Source organism: Accipiter gentilis, chromosome 25 (genome assembly GCF_929443795.1).
Source record: "Accipiter gentilis chromosome 25, bAccGen1.1, whole genome shotgun sequence".
Classification (NCBI taxonomy): domain Eukaryota; kingdom Metazoa; phylum Chordata; class Aves; order Accipitriformes; family Accipitridae; genus Astur; species Astur gentilis.
The window spans coordinates 17,432,781-17,447,342 of record NC_064904.1 but is presented as its reverse complement, the minus strand read 5'-3'; the positions used below and the strand labels follow the sequence as shown (position 1 = coordinate 17,447,342).

General features: G+C 55.3%; 4 protein-coding genes across 8 annotated transcripts in view; 2 read left to right on the top strand and 2 right to left on the bottom strand.

The window, feature by feature from the left end:
- The window catches only part of LOC126050458 (inositol 1,4,5-trisphosphate receptor-interacting protein-like 1), a 69,546-nt gene that overhangs the window by 9,400 nt on the left and 45,584 nt on the right, over positions 1 to 14,562 (top strand). Inside the window, exon 2 of one of the 2 annotated variants that reach the window (XR_007509558.1) lies at positions 10,034 to 10,559. The exons of the other annotated variant lie outside the window; for it this stretch is intronic. The gene's annotated coding sequence lies outside the window, so the exon portion shown is untranslated. Of the gene's footprint in view, positions 1 to 10,033; positions 10,560 to 14,562 lie in introns of those variants that run through there. 2 annotated transcript variants of the gene reach the window in all.
- LOC126050456 (inositol 1,4,5-trisphosphate receptor-interacting protein-like 1) overlaps positions 1 to 14,562 on the bottom strand; it is a 61,967-nt gene that overhangs the window by 3,617 nt on the left and 43,788 nt on the right. The window contains exon 1 of one of the 3 annotated variants that reach the window (XM_049828324.1): positions 10,503 to 10,566. The exons of the other annotated variants lie outside the window; for them this stretch is intronic. The gene's annotated coding sequence lies outside the window, so the exon portion shown is untranslated. Of the gene's footprint in view, positions 1 to 10,502; positions 10,567 to 14,562 lie in introns of those variants that run through there. 3 annotated transcript variants of the gene reach the window in all.
- Positions 19 to 14,562, bottom strand: part of LOC126050457 (inositol 1,4,5-trisphosphate receptor-interacting protein-like 1) — a 73,853-nt gene continuing 59,309 nt past the window's right edge. For both annotated transcript variants that reach the window (XM_049828327.1, XM_049828326.1), the window contains one exon: positions 19 to 2,158. In XM_049828327.1, coding sequence (XP_049684284.1) covers positions 19 to 1,908 — 1,890 coding nt within the window. In that variant the 5' untranslated portion in view covers positions 1,909 to 2,158. The remainder of the gene's footprint in view (positions 2,159 to 14,562) is intronic.
- Positions 10,849 to 12,307, top strand: LOC126050464 (inositol 1,4,5-trisphosphate receptor-interacting protein-like 1). Its single transcript, XM_049828337.1, has one exon. It carries the CDS (start codon positions 10,851 to 10,853, stop codon positions 12,297 to 12,299), a length of 1,449 nt encoding a protein of 482 aa, XP_049684294.1. The 5' UTR covers positions 10,849 to 10,850; the 3' UTR covers positions 12,300 to 12,307.

Below are 14,562 nucleotides of genomic sequence, written 5' to 3'. Positions count from 1 at the left end.
CGTGCTTGAAGATCTCTTTCAGTGTCCGTGGAACAGAAGACTTATGAACCGTTCTCGCAGATCCCTATACTCACGCATTGCCTCGTTGTGGGTGGCCGGATCCTGCACCAGGTGCTGGAAGAGGTTGAGTGGTTCGGCCCTTTGGAAGTCTCGGGGCAAGATTATCTCCTCAGGCACCCTCTCGTTGCCGAAGAAGAAGTGGTCGAGGCGTTTCTCCTCCAGGCAGCGGCGCAGGTATCGCATGATATCCTCCATCCGCCGCACGAAATGCCTCCTGCGCCAGCCTGACAGGGGTATGGTGGTCAGGAGGTGCATCACAACTGTCTTCAAGGTATAGGTGGAAAAGCCTATGCCCTCCAGCATGCGGGCGTAGGCCTGCAGGCATCTGAGGTGGAAGCTGTCATGCGGGACCTGCCTGGCCATATGCCTGAAAAACTTCGCCTCTGCCACAGCGTAGCTCTCTGGCCACGTCATGCTAGGGTTGAAGATGGCCTCCGTATTCTGGCTGCTCACAAAGATGTCCGAATTGCCTTGCTGCACCCCAAACATCATCTCAATAATGTGGGTTTTGTTGTTGTGTTCTGTCACCTGGAATTTGCAGGAGTGACTAGAGGGCAGCATGGTTAGAATGCATGTGGATGACTGAGGCAAAACCTCCCAGTGTGCTTGCACCAGTTGATAGAACCAGTGTGCAGTTTTCTGCACATCTAGGTAGGAGCCAGTGCAGAGGGTGTGTAGGAGGCTGCGGTCCTGATTCCTCCTTAGCTCCTCCTCGGGGCGGTGGAGAAAGCACAGCATCTCTCCTGCCAGCTGCTCCCTCCTGCAGGTGCACTCCAGGTCCACGCGGACGCAGAAGTTCCTCGCTGGCGTCTCCCCCCTGTTGCCCAACTCCAGGAGGAAGACGTGCCCACGGGGGGGCTTCAGGGGCACAAGCAGGCGGTAGATGATGTAGTCCTCACGGGGACTCCAACCTTCGAAGGCACTGCCCACTCCGATGGCAGGTTGCAGCACTGGGAAGAAACTGTTTGACAAGATTGTTCTGAAGATAAGGAAGAAGTTGTCAATGATGTCCTTTACCACCTGACAGTCCCTGGCTAGGTTCTGAACTGGCCACTGTATGTGCTCCTCGAAAAAACTTCCCAGGTCATTCTCACTGTCACTGTCGTCTTCTTCCGCCTCCTCTTCCACCTGCTCCCTGTCACTGCTGGAGCCCTCCTCGTCACTGCTGCCGTCCACCTCATGGCTCCTTTTCCTGAGCCACCAGCAGAGCCTGAAGAGCAGAAGCAGGACTCCAGCAACGGCCCAGAACTGCCACTGCTGCAAGGCACCAAAGAGCAGGGCTCCCCAGGCAAAGCCGCTCTGCTCCTGCGTCCTCTGCTCCAGCTCCTGCAGCATCTGAGTCATATTCCAGCTCAGGTACTCCTCATGCTGCCACATGTGCTCGCGTGTATCCTCATCCAGCTCATCACCGACCACACGAACGTTCCAGAGGATGCTTAGCACAGCCAGAAGAATTTTGAAGAATTGTATCACAGCCATGGCCTGCAGGAGGAGGGAGAGAAGGGGTTCAGTGGGGCTGGGAGGGAGGGAGCTGGCGCCGGGGGGAGCAGGGCCGGGAGCCGCAGGGAGCTGGGGGCAGGTAGGAGAGGGGGCGAGGCAGCTGGGAGGCAGCAAGGCCTGCGCCCAGCCCCGGTGGCGGCGGCACCGTGCCCTGCCCGAGGTGCTCCCGCCAGCAGCTGGGCCCTCGATGCAGGCTGAGAACCCGGCCCTCGTCCAGCCCAGCCTCCCCCCGCCTGCGCACTCACCGCTCGCCCAGGCTGTACTGGCGCAGCGCTGCCGGCTGGTGCCTTTTATACCCCCCCGCCATTGTGACGCGTCCCCTCTGATGTCACAGGTGCCGGAGCGCATCACAGGCACGCCCGCCGGCCAGCCGCGGCCTTCGGCCTCACCCCGGATCAGCGACTCACGGCTGCCCTGGCGGCCTGGTGAAGGCTGGGCTCGAGTTCGTTTTCTTCACGGCAGCTTGCGTGCTGCTTTATTTCGGATCGCTTGCCGCCTGCCTGCCGACGGCAATCTGACAATCACTCACGGAACGTCCCGAGTTGGAAGGGACCCCCGAGGGTCATCGGGTCCAACCCCTGGCTCCACTCCGGGCAACCTTATAGAGAAATCACAGAATCATCGAATCACTGAGGTCGGAAAAGACCGTTAAGACCATCGAGTCCAACCGCAAACCTCACCCTGCCAACTCCACCAGTAAACCATGTCCCCGAGCGCCACGGCTACACATCTTTTAAATACCTGCAGGCATGCTGCCTCAACCACTTCCCTCGTCAGCCTGTTCCCATGCTTGATAACCCTTGCCATAAAGATATTTTTCTTAATATTCAATCAGTTGTGCCGACTAAACAACCCTAGCTCCCTCAGCTGCTCCTCAAAGGACTTGTTCTCTAGGCCCTTCACCAGCTTTGCTGCTCTTCTTTGGATGCGCTCCGGCACCTCAGTGCCATTCCTGTACTGAGTGGCCGAAAATTGAGCAGACTAATTGAGGTGAAGTCTCACCGGTGTTGTGTCCAGCAGGGGATGATGACTTCCATAGTCCTGCTGCCTAGGTCACCGAGGCTCACACAATCAAATTAAACGTGTTAAAATCAACAAGTGTATTCTTCAATCAAAATCGTTTTGAACTCCAACAACAGTCGTAAACCACAGGTTCAATGATGTAAGGGGAAATTTATACTACAGGACCTTGTTGAGAATTCTTAAGCTGTAGGGATAGTAACCCAAAACGCGCATATAACTCACTCTAATGAATGAGGGCTCTCGACCCTGAGGTGGTACTTCCAGTGCTGTGCCGACCAAGGGGATGGTCCCCAACTGTGGACCCGCTGCTCCAGGGAGGACCAGCTTGATTTGCCCTCTGGTAGGGCACCATTTATACCACCGTCGAGTCTGGCTTGTGGTTGTATATGGTCATATTGGTCCTCATTGGTCGAGGGTCAACACTTTGTTGTTCCTGCACGTGTACCTGGTGGTTGTAACTCGACCATGCGGGTGGGGTGGCTTGACCCCCTGACTGTGGCTTCTGGGGTTTTTTTCTCTTTTTCATGGCTGAGAAGTTTCAGTCTCTATCAGGGCGAGTGTACCTGCCACACAATCCACCCCGTGACCACAGTCACAATTCAACTGGTTTCCTTGGAGTGGTGCTACAGTGACCTCTTGCCTCCAAAGTTAAAAGGGATCACAGTTTTGGTGAGTTTTGACGCTCATTGTGGATTGTCATTTCCTTCTTAGTCTGAAATCATATTGGGGTATCTAATACCTTAAAAGGTTTTAAGGGAGTATACTTAACCATTAATACAGATTTCACTACCACGCATTTCATAAAGTTTATTGAAATACAGATTACAATAATCGTAACGACAATCATTGTTAAAGATTGGAAGAGGCTGGTTATCCACCTCGACAAAGAAAATCCAAACATACCAAAAACCCTTCCCAGCCAATTAGTCCCTAGTGCAGCAACATTTGCCTCTGAGTCTCTTGCCACTTTCTTCATTTTGCTGATTTGGTCCTGAAGCAGCACCGATACATTTGGAATGTGGACACAGCAGTCATCCACTGACATGTTCAAAACTCTTCATACGCCTTTCTCCTTCAGTAGCATCAAATCCAGTATGGCTCGGTTTTGGATGGTCATTTTACTCGTATGTTGTAACTGATCGTTCAAGAGCCCCAAACTGTCAGACATAGCACTGGCTAAGGCTGATAGTTGTAGACCCAGTTCTAGAATGCTCTGTCAGTTTCATACTGGAGCAATTCCTAGCCCCAATACTGATTCCATCCACCATCCAACTTGTGTTGAGGCTTCCTGCCATCCCTTCTGAAAATCCCTTGGCCTATGATCCCACCACTTGTACGGCATAGGTCCTTCCCAATTAATAGGGCAGAGAGAAAGCACAGCTAATGTGCAGGCTAGTCCCAGGGTGGCTGGATATAGTCGGGAACCTAGGTGGCCATCAGAACATGCCCACACTAAGTTAGGGTGTGCTGAGACGCTGGATGTTTGACATGAACCTGGTGTGGTAGTAAGGGGACGACAGTAGTCTCTCTTGCTCCAGTTCAGGACAGAAGGTTGTGAGTAGCTAGTATTGCTACACAGACAGCCTTCTATTAGAGCTTCTTGGACGGGAGGTTATAGCCACAGTAATGGCATTTTATCCTTGCACCCAATTTCCACCTGACAGCTCCAGAGCAGAGATTTCCCCGCCAGTATTAGTTTTGCTTTTTCTCCATATCAGTTAGGTCCACAGGTGTGTCTAGCCCACGTGCAATTGAGGGGGCAGTCAAATGAGTTTCCGTTACATGTACCGGGACATTCACCGTTATCCTGTTCAGGGTGTTTGATACACCATGAGGTGTTTAATGGCTTTGTGTATTGTAGAGAATGTTCATTAGTGTTCCATCGAGTACTATATTCGGTAGTCCCCCATGGAATTTTGGGGCATGGTGTAGTACCGTTCCAGCTCCACCCCGTGGCCTCATGGGTAAGTTGGAGAATATAATTACATCTGCTGTTCTATAGCGAACTAGCATTTACCGCACCTGGTGACCAACTGTAGACAATATAAGTATAGCCTCCCACCCTGCCCTCTTTGAACCTCCAGCTATAACCGTTCAATTGCTCCCATGTGAGCTCAAGGGCTAGCGATACATTGATGTCCTGCACAAAAATCAGTAGAGTGTCTTCAGCTGACTTGGGGGTAGGTAGGCAAACCGTTACAGAAGTTAGGTTCATCATCTGGGCAAATCCCACCATCATTTTTGCTACTACGTTGTCATCCAGATCTTCACCATCCACGCTGGCCACCATCATCACTGCCAGTAGGAGCACCAGGATGGCTTGTTTCTCCATTGTCCTGTAAGAAAACACAAAGCTAGGCCTCAGTCCTTTGAGACCAGGTCTCGGGGATTATCCACCGGGCACTGATATGGGGAGTCTTTCCACTCCTGTCTAGGGCTTCCCAGGCATATAAGCCTCTGGGTTTAGGCAGGGTCATAGGAACAATACCAATGGAGGGCAGCTGCAGCGTGACAGGTTGGCCCACATACATCCTTAGTGGGAACGGGTGTCCGCGATCGTCCGGTATAGAGTCATCCCGAGTTAATGGTCCCGTAGGACAAAATGCTTGAATTTTTGGACTTCAATAATTTCCCCATTGGTTATTAATAGTAAAAACTCCTAGTGGTAATCGTATGTCCCAGTTATGGCATGAAACATCAGCATGCCTTTTGATCGAACCATTGGTTCGTTCAACTATACCGTTAGCTTGGGGATAATACGGTGTGTGAACCACCCGTCTGATGCCTTCCCCTCGTGCCCAGTCTTGTACCACTGTGGCCATGAAATGTGACCCATTGTCACTTTGTATACATTCAAGGATAGGTAAAATAATAAACCATTCTCACAGAGCTTGGACTGTCTGATCTCCGGTGGCTGTGTTAATGGCGGTGGCCATAGACAATCCCGGTACCACCTCTACTCCTACCAAAATACATTTCCTCCCATGGGGTGGTTTCAAAGGGCCAACCTAATCAATCTGCCACGTGCTCCCAAGAGCCTCGCCTTGTCTGATATGCTGGGCCAGGGCTTGATTTGGGTGATCAGCCTTGAGCCTTATTCGGCATTGTGGGCAAGCTGTGAGGATTGCTTCACAGGTTTTCATAGGCACTGGCCAACCCCGGGATCAGCACTCATAATAGAGATCTGCTTTCCCTGAGTGGCTTCGCTTGATATGCAACCATTCAGCTAATGCGTCCCAATCTTCCTTCTCACTGGTGACCGTCCTGATTTGGGCCAGGTGGTCCACCCGCTGGTTCCATTTTGCAGGGGGGGTTCCATCCCGTGCGTGGCCCTTTACCCATCCCACCTTTAAAGGCCGGGACCTCCCTATTGGCAGGAGACATTGCCAGTCCTCTGTCCTCCATGCCTTTGTACGACCTCTTTCCCATTTACTAGATTCCCACTGACATATCCATTCTGTAACGCCCTGAATGGTTGCATAGGAGTCGGTATAAACGACAGTAGCACCATTCTCTGTGGCCAGTAATAGAGCCCGTAATTCTCCTACTTGTGCACTACCTTCGCCCTCTTCTTTGACTGTCTTCCCAGTACAATTTCTAATGCTACTGCTTTATATTGCCATCTTGATCCCACTGGATGGGCAGATGCATCCGTGAACCACACTCCCTGCATATCGGAGCCTGCCACAAATTCAGGTGCCTCTTCAATCGGAGAAGGTTTGTAGGGTCGACCCAACGAGGTCAGATTGGGGTTTACAGGCTGGAGGCCTTAAGCGGACCCTCTTCTAGTGGAGGCAACTGGCTAATCCCTTCTAAGTAGGCATACCCTTTCCTGACTGTGGCCTTTTGGGCTACTCCCCTGGGAGAAGGTGATCCATTAAGGATTGAGTTTAGGAAAGGAAAAGGGCCCTGTACTGTAACACCTTGTAACGTGCACAGCTTTTTGGCGTCCTTAACCACTCTAGTGATGGAAAGGACCCCCTTTTCCCAAGCCAAGTACCATTGCTCAGTCTCCTTAAATGAAGCAGAAGAGAACCACAAAGGTCTCGCCGGTGTTGGCGGTCCCTTCTGAAACATGCCACAGTGCGAAGCATGTGCAGCAAATCCCCAGTCCACCCTTAAAGGATCTCGCGGCTGCAACGGGCCTGGCCTCTGGTAGGCCTTGAGCTCATCTTTCAGGATACTGAGAGCTTCTGTATGTTGCGGAGTCCAACCCCATTTCCTTTTCTTTCAAAGCAAGTCATACAGAGGGCGGGCAATCACTGAGAGCCCGGGTATGTGTTTTCCCCAGTAGCCCAAGGTGCCTAGCAGCTGCTGTAATTCCATCTTCTTGCCTGGAGTCTGTCCCTTCTCAATCGCTGACAGAGCGTCATCAGGTACCGTGACTGCTCCAGCTACCCACCAGGCTCCTAGGAATTTAATTTCTTGTCCGGGACCTCGACATTTAGAAAGCGGAACGTCTAGCCCATTCTTGGTCAACAGACTGCAGATGGCTTCAGCCACTTGCCCTACCTGTTCCTTGTTATCTCCACCAACTACGATATCGTCTATATATTGATATATATGGATGCCTTACGGCACTTCCACAGCATTGAGAAGCTTGGCTAAGGCACCGTGGGCAACGGTAGGAGAGTGCCTGTATCCTCGGGGAAGTTGTGCCCCCTCCCAAGTAAATGCGAACTGAGGTTTGCTCTCTTGCCTTAGGGGAATCATAAAAAACATCTCCTTGACATCTAAAGCAGCGTCCAGGGGTGGGCAGCTGCCTGTATTGCCGTTACGATTTAGGTTATGCTTGGGATGGCAGCAGTTAATGGGGGGGTATTAGCTGTTTCATTTCCTACAATCAATCGTTAGTTGCCACCTCCCACCCGGTTTACGGACTGGCCAAGCTGGAGAATTACAAGGGGAACGCGTGCCACTTATGATCTGTCTTTTCTCGAGGTCGTTAATTCCTTCCGAAATCCCCCATTTGGTAGCGGGTATCGAGAGACATGGGTTACCTTAGAGGGCGGGAGCGCAGGAGCAACCCACAAAGTTTTCACGTGGGTAGCCTCTGCCCCTCTGCCTCCACAGCTCCGCACCCTGCCATCGCGTAGATACCACCGTTTGCCTGCCAGCACATCGAATCCTCGCGCATTCCCCTCGGAAGAGCTCGCAGCCACTTCCACAGCCCTCCCTCTCTCGTCGTCCCCAGGCAGCCTGAGCTCAGTTGGAGCTAGGGGACACTTTTCTGCCGCCCCTGGCACTCCTCTTATGCTGGTAGTCTTTCTGGAGGGTTTGGCTCCTAGCTCATCAGCTAGCTGTTTGTATTTAAAACACTAATTCGGGCCCCTGGATCAGTCAGGAACTCCGAGCTCACCCGTCCTGGACCCGCAGGAACGTGGAGAAGGCTCCTCAGCAGCAGACCCCGGGGAAGAACTCGCCGCGCGGCCTGGGCCCGGGCGGCCCGAACCCCGAACCGCAGCTCCCAGCTTCTTGCCTCTTCCCGTTCCCCTCGCAGTGCCGCGCGAGCGGGGGGGCGGCTGCCGGCGTCTCCCTTCGGTCTCCGATTCTCCCCTCTGGCGATTCCACCGGCTGCCGGCTTTCCTCCGCCGCTCATCATCCCCTCCGGGATCGGGCTCATCCCCTCCGGGATCGGCCCGCCGACCCGGCCCGCCCCGGGGACGGGGGTCAGGCCCGCGCCAGGGGCGGGGCGGCGTTCGGGGCGGGGCTTGCGACTGCCTTGCCGGACCTGCCCGCCGCCCGCCGCGCCGCCCTCCGGCCCCGCCCGCCCTCCGGCCCCGCCCCCCCCCGCCCGCCCAACCCTCGCGCCGCCCTCCGGCCCCGCCCCCCCTCCGGCCCCGCCCCCCCCGCCCGCCCAACCCTCGCGCCGCCCTCCGGCCCCGCCCCGCCCTCGCGCCCGAGAGCCGCGGCGCCTACGCGGGCCGGGCGGTGAGGGGCGGTTTTTGCGGGGTGCGCTCAGCCCTTTCTCTGAGGGGCGGCCTCGGAGGCTTTCTGAAGCGTCCGTAGCCCTCTGAGAAGAGGTCTGAGGTGGCGGGGGCCCACCTCGGTGGGCGTCGCCATCCCTCGCTGCCTGCCCCCTGTCAGAGAGTCTTGGGATCGTCTGGGTTGGAAAAGACCGTCAGGATCGTCGAGTCCAACCACCGACCGTGCCCACTAAACCGTGTCCTGACGTGTTTTTTGAATACCTCCAGGGACGGTGACGCAGCCACTTCCCAGGGCAGCCACCCTTTGACAGCCCCCTCAGCCAAAAACCTCAATCTCCCTTGCCGCAGCTTGAGGCCATCTCCTCCCGCCCTACCTGCAGCCACCTGACAGAAGAGACCAGCACCCACAGACATACGTCTCCTGAACACAGGGGGCCTTTTGCACCCCCTCCGTTGACCCCGACAGTGCCTTGACCCGAACAGGAACGGAGTCTCCTCTCTCCTTGGGCTCCGCACCCCCAGCCCGATGGGCTACTCGGGACGTTGTCGATTGACCGTCCCCAGGTCCGTCAGCCAGAAACGCTCCCCATCCCAAGAAACCCCCAGCTGCATCACCACTGAAGAGCATCGAATGTACCCCCACGAAAGAAACTCCCCCACGCTCTTGAGGAGGGCGGGTGTCACCGCAGCAGCAGCCAAGATGTCAGTAAACCGCTTCTCTGAGCAAAAGCCGCGTCCATGAGGGTCCGTGATATGAGCATGCTGGGTTACTCTTTCTAAAGCTTAAGCGTTCTAATTGTGAAAGGATTTTCAGCCATGGGTTTCTCTACGTTTGCTTTATTAACAGCTCCGAGCTGGGCCACCACCGCAGTGAATGGCGCACTCCCAAAAGTTTCCAAACCTTACGTACCCTTTTGCCACCCATTCTCCCAGTCCAAAGCCTCTGTAATTTTCCAGCCCATTTTCTGTTCTCATATCGTTATCGCTCATCATCTTACCTCATCCATGCTCCATTCTCATGTCTCGGTTCTTCTGAGATTGGTAGTCGTAGGCAGAAGGTCTCCGGTCACCATCATCTTCTTACACTTCAAAGGGGCCTATGAATTTCTAAAGAAACCGCTCAGGTTATTTCATTAATTTATCTTGCTCTAAAGTCCATCACTGACTCCCACCTCTTAGGTCTAAGAGGTATGATCCTTCCTCTCTTGGTACAGCTTGGCTGGATTTTAAGCCAGCCATGAAGAGGGAGTCTCAGAGAACAATTAAGCAGCTCATAGATATTGTTTTATAAGCACCTGCATTCTATTAATCATATCTAAAACAATTTCTAATCATTAGTTATACGTCTAATATGAATAGTCTTAAAACAATGAGGCTTAAGGCCTAGTTCCTTTCACACCAATGTTGCTTGTGTAGTATTCGTTTCCCCTGACGTCACTGAACCGCTGGTTTACTAATGTTCTTGGAGTTCTAGACAATTTTCATTGAAGAACAGACATGTTGATTTTAAAATGTTTCCTTAGATTGTCTGAGCCTCAGCGGCGCAAGACGTGAAGGAACGGCTTAAAGCTGCGTCACGGGCAGTTCCGATGGGATATAAGGAACAACTTCTTCAGCGAGAGGGTGGTCAAGCAGCGGAACAAGCCCCTGCCCGGAAAGGGTCACGGCCCCAAGCCTGATGCTATTCAAGAAGCCTTTGCACATAGTCTCATCCTACGATACATACTGGAGGTTGCCTCGTGCGGAGCCAGGGGTTGGACCCGATGACCCTCGGGGGTCCCTTCCAACTCGGGACGTTCTGTCAGATTGCCGTCGGCAGGCAGGCGGCAAGCGATCCGAAATAAAGCAGCACGCAAGCTGCCGTGAAGAAAACGAACTCGAGCCCAGCCTTCACCAGGCCGCCAGGGCAGCCGTGAGTCGCTGATCCGGGGTGAGGCCGAAGGCCGCGGCTGGCCGGCGGGCGTGCCTGTGATGCGCTCCGGCACCTGTGACATCAGAGGGGACGCGTCACAATGGCGGGGGGGTATAAAAGGCACCAGCCGGCAGCGCTGCGCCAGTACAGCCTGGGCGAGCGGTGTGTGCGCAGGCGGGGGGAGGCTGGGCTGGACGAGGGCCGGGTTCTCAGCCTGCATCGAGGGCCCAGCTGCTGGCGGGAGCACCTCGGGCAGGGCACGGTGCCGCCGCCACCGGGGCTGGGCGCAGGCCTTGCTGCCTCCCAGCTGCCTCGCCCCCTCTCCTACCTGCCCCCAGCTCCCTGCGGCTCCCGGCCCTGCTCCCCCCGGCGCCAGCTCCCTCCCTCCCAGCCCCACTGAACCCCTTCTCTCCCTCATCCTGCAGGCCATGGCTGTGATACAATTCTTCACCCTGGTTGTTGAAAGCATCCTCTGGAATGCTCTGCAGGAGCTGGCGCAGAGCGGCTTTGCCTGGGGAGCCCTGCTCTTTGGTGCCCTGCAGCAGTGGCAGTTCTGGGCCGTTGCTGGAGTCCTGCTCCTGCTCTTCGGGCTCTGCTGGTGGCTGTGGAAAAGGAGCCAAGAGGTGGACGGCAGCAGTGATGAGGAGAGCTCCAGCAGCAACGGTGAGCAGGACGATCAGGAAGAGCAGGAGCACGAAGAGGAGCAGGAGGAGGAAGACAGAGAAGAAGAAGATTCTGATTACGAGAGCAATCTGGGCAGGATTTTAGCAAAGCGCATACAGTGGCCAGTGCAGAACCTAGCCTACAGGAGCCAAATAGTGGAGCAGCTGGCGGGCAATATTCTCCATGTCTTCCAAGAGCACTTGACAAATAGTTTCTTTCCAGTGCTGCAACCAGCCATCAAAGTGGGCAGCACCTTCGAAGGCTGGAGTCCCCAGGAGGATGATGCTGTCTACTGCCTGCTCGTGCCCCTGAAGCCCCCCCGTGGGCACGTCTTCCACCTGGAGTTGGGCAACAGGGGGGAGACGCCAGCGAGGAACTTCTGCGTCCGCGTGGACCTGGAGTGCACTTGCAGGAGGGAGCAGCTGGCAGGAGAGATGCTGTGCTTCATCCACCACCCCGAGGAGGGGCCAAGAAGGAATCAGAACCGCAGCTTCCTACACACCCTCTGCACTGGCTCCTACCTAGATGTGCAGAAAACTGCCCGCTGGTTCCAGAATTTCGTGAGGTCAGCCTCGGCGCTGCTGGCTCTGCCACGTTGCTACAATATGACGGTGCTGCCCTCCAGCCGCTCCTGCAAGCTGCAGCTGACAAACACCTCCAGAAGAACGCTCTTCATTGAGATAGTATTTGGGGTGCAGCAAGGCAATTCGGACATCTTTGTGAGCAGCCAGAATACGGAGGCCATCTTCACCCCAAGCACGACGTGGCCAGAGAGCTACGCTGTGGCAGAGGCGAAGTTCTTCAGGCATATGGCCAGGCAGGTCCCGCATAACAGCTTCCACCTCAGATGCCTGCAGGCCTACGCCCGCATCCTGGTGGGCACTGGCTTTTCCACCTATACCTTGAAGACAGTTGTGATGCACCTCCTGACCACCATACCCCTGTCAGGCTGGCGCAGGAGGCATTTCGTGCGGCGGATGGAAGATATCATGCAATACCTGCGCCGCTGCCTGGAGGAGAAACGCCTCGACCACTTCTTCTTCGGCAACGAGAGGGTGCCTGAGGAGATAATCTTGCCCCGAGACTTCCAAAGGGCCGAACCACTCAATCTCTTCCAGCACCTGGTGCAGGATCCGGCCGCCCACAACGAGGCAATGCGTCAGTTCGATGAGCTGCAACATCAGCTCATAAGGCTGCTGTTCCACAGACACTGAAAGAGATCTTCAAGCACGGAGCTGTGTTTGCTGGACTCATGGCTGATGGCAGACTACCACCTCATACCAGACTACCACCTCATACCGCAGGGAAAATAGGGCTTCCCCCTCTGAGAGAGTCCATTCCCCCCGGGAGATCCACCGTGCGCAAAGGTGTCAATAAATCTCTTGTTTGGACAAAGGCTGTGTCCGTGAGTGTCCGTGCGTCTCTGGGTCGGGGAGTGCGGGCACAGGGTGCTGACAGCTCAGCTGCCACGGCATCAGGGAGCATCTTGCAGAAGAGCTGGTGCAGTGGGCTCCGGTCTCAGCGAGTCACTGGGCTTTGGCTTCCCGGGTGCTGCGGGTTAATGCCAGCAGGCAGCTTGGCATCATCACGCAGCTACTCAGTGCCTTGCCCGCAGGGGCACGGTGGAGAGAATCGGAAGGGTAAAAGTGGGAAAGCTTGCGGCTTGAGAGAGGACAGTGCAGTAGGTAAAGCATGAGCTACACGCCCAGGCAAAGCAACGTAAAGAATTCATTCACTCCTGCCCTGGTCTGCCGAGCAGACCTGCCTTTTGGGGAAGCCTTCTGCCTCCCTGCGGCTCGGGTTGAAGGCGTTACCAGGAAACTCCTGAGCCTCGTACGGCCCTCACTGTTAGCCGCTGTTGCTTTTTCGTGTGCGGGGCTGACTGAAAGAGCTTTAAACTAGGTTTGGAGGGGGGAAGGGGTAAAATCAGTCCTGCTAGTGATAAGCTGGGGATGGCGCGACAATGTTGGAGGAACAGTGCGCAGAGCTTTCGCTCTGCTCCACGATGTGCCGAGGACACGGGAGCGCGTTGGAAACGTTTGTAGGCTCAAGCGCGCGGTGCGAGGAAGAGGCAGGAGGAGCTAGAGGCCTCGGCTCGGTCCCAGAGCAACGACATCGCTGGCCTAAGGGACACTTGCTGGGAAGAGTCCTGTGACTGGAGTGCAGTGACGGACCCTTCCAGGCTCTTCGGGAGAGAGAGGCAGGGCAGGCGAGGTGGAGGGGCAGCGCTGTATGTAAAGGAGGGGTCGGACTGTACAGCGCTTGCGGCTGGGGACGACATGGCTGAGAGCCTCTGCGTAAAGATTCGGGGAAAAGCTAAGAAAGCGGACGTCCTTGCAGGAGTCTGCTATGGATCACCCAGCCAGGATGAGGACGCCAACGTATGAATCTATAAGGAATCACGGGAAATCTCTGGATCAGTCGCCCTGTGTCGTCCTTATGGGCGGCTTCAGCTGCCCAGCTGCGAACTGGGGCTGTCACAGAGCAGACATGAAGAGGCCCGGGAAATTCCTGAAGCCCACGTTGAAGACAACTCTTTGATACGGGTACTACGGGAGCCGACTAGGAAGGGTGCCCTCCTAGGCCTGTTGTTCGTACATAGAGAGGGTCTTGTGGGTGAAGTGATGATTGGTGGCTGTCTTGGCCATAGCGATCAGAAAACGGTCGAGTTTAAAATCGTTGGCGATGTGGGAAACCCTGTCCGCAGAGCTACTCCCCTGGCTTCTGGGAGAGCAGACTTTAGGCTGCTCAAGGAGCTCGTTAGCAAGGTCCCCTGGGAATCTGCTTTCGAGGGTATCGTTGCCCGTACATGCCGGTCACTTTTTAAGAGCCGCTTCTTAAGGGCACAGGAGCGGGCAATTGCAATGCGTCGCAAGTCAAGCAAGAGGGGCAGAAGGGTGGCTCGGCTGACCAGGAGTCTCCTTTGGGAACTTAGGCGGCCGACGGGAAGGTATGGGCTCTGGAAAGGGATCCGGGGGGTCTTGGTTGATGGGAATTTACTCAGCAATTACCATCACGGGCAAAACAGACTTGACCTGGGTAAATTAATGTAATTGATTGCTAACTGATTAGGGTAATGAGAAATAAAACCAAATTTTAAAACACCGTCCTCCTGCCCCTCCCTTCTTCCCAGTCACAGTTTCACTCCCAAATTCTCTCCCTCCTTCCCTCCCAGCGGCGCAGGGTGACGGGGAATCGTGGTTGGGTGCAGTTCATCGCACGTTGCCTATGGCGCTCCTTCCTTCTCAGGGGCAGCAGTCATCACTCTTCCCCTGCTCCAGCGTGGGGTCCCTTCTACGGGAGACAGTCCTCCATGAATGTGTCCAGCGTGGGTCCTTCCCATGGGCTGCAGTTCCCCACGAACTGCTGCAGCGTGGGTTCCTTCCACAGGGTGCAGTCCTTCAGGCACAGGCTGCTCCAGTGTGGGTCCCCCGCGGGGTCACAGCCTCCTTCGGGCACCCACCTGCTCCGGCGTGG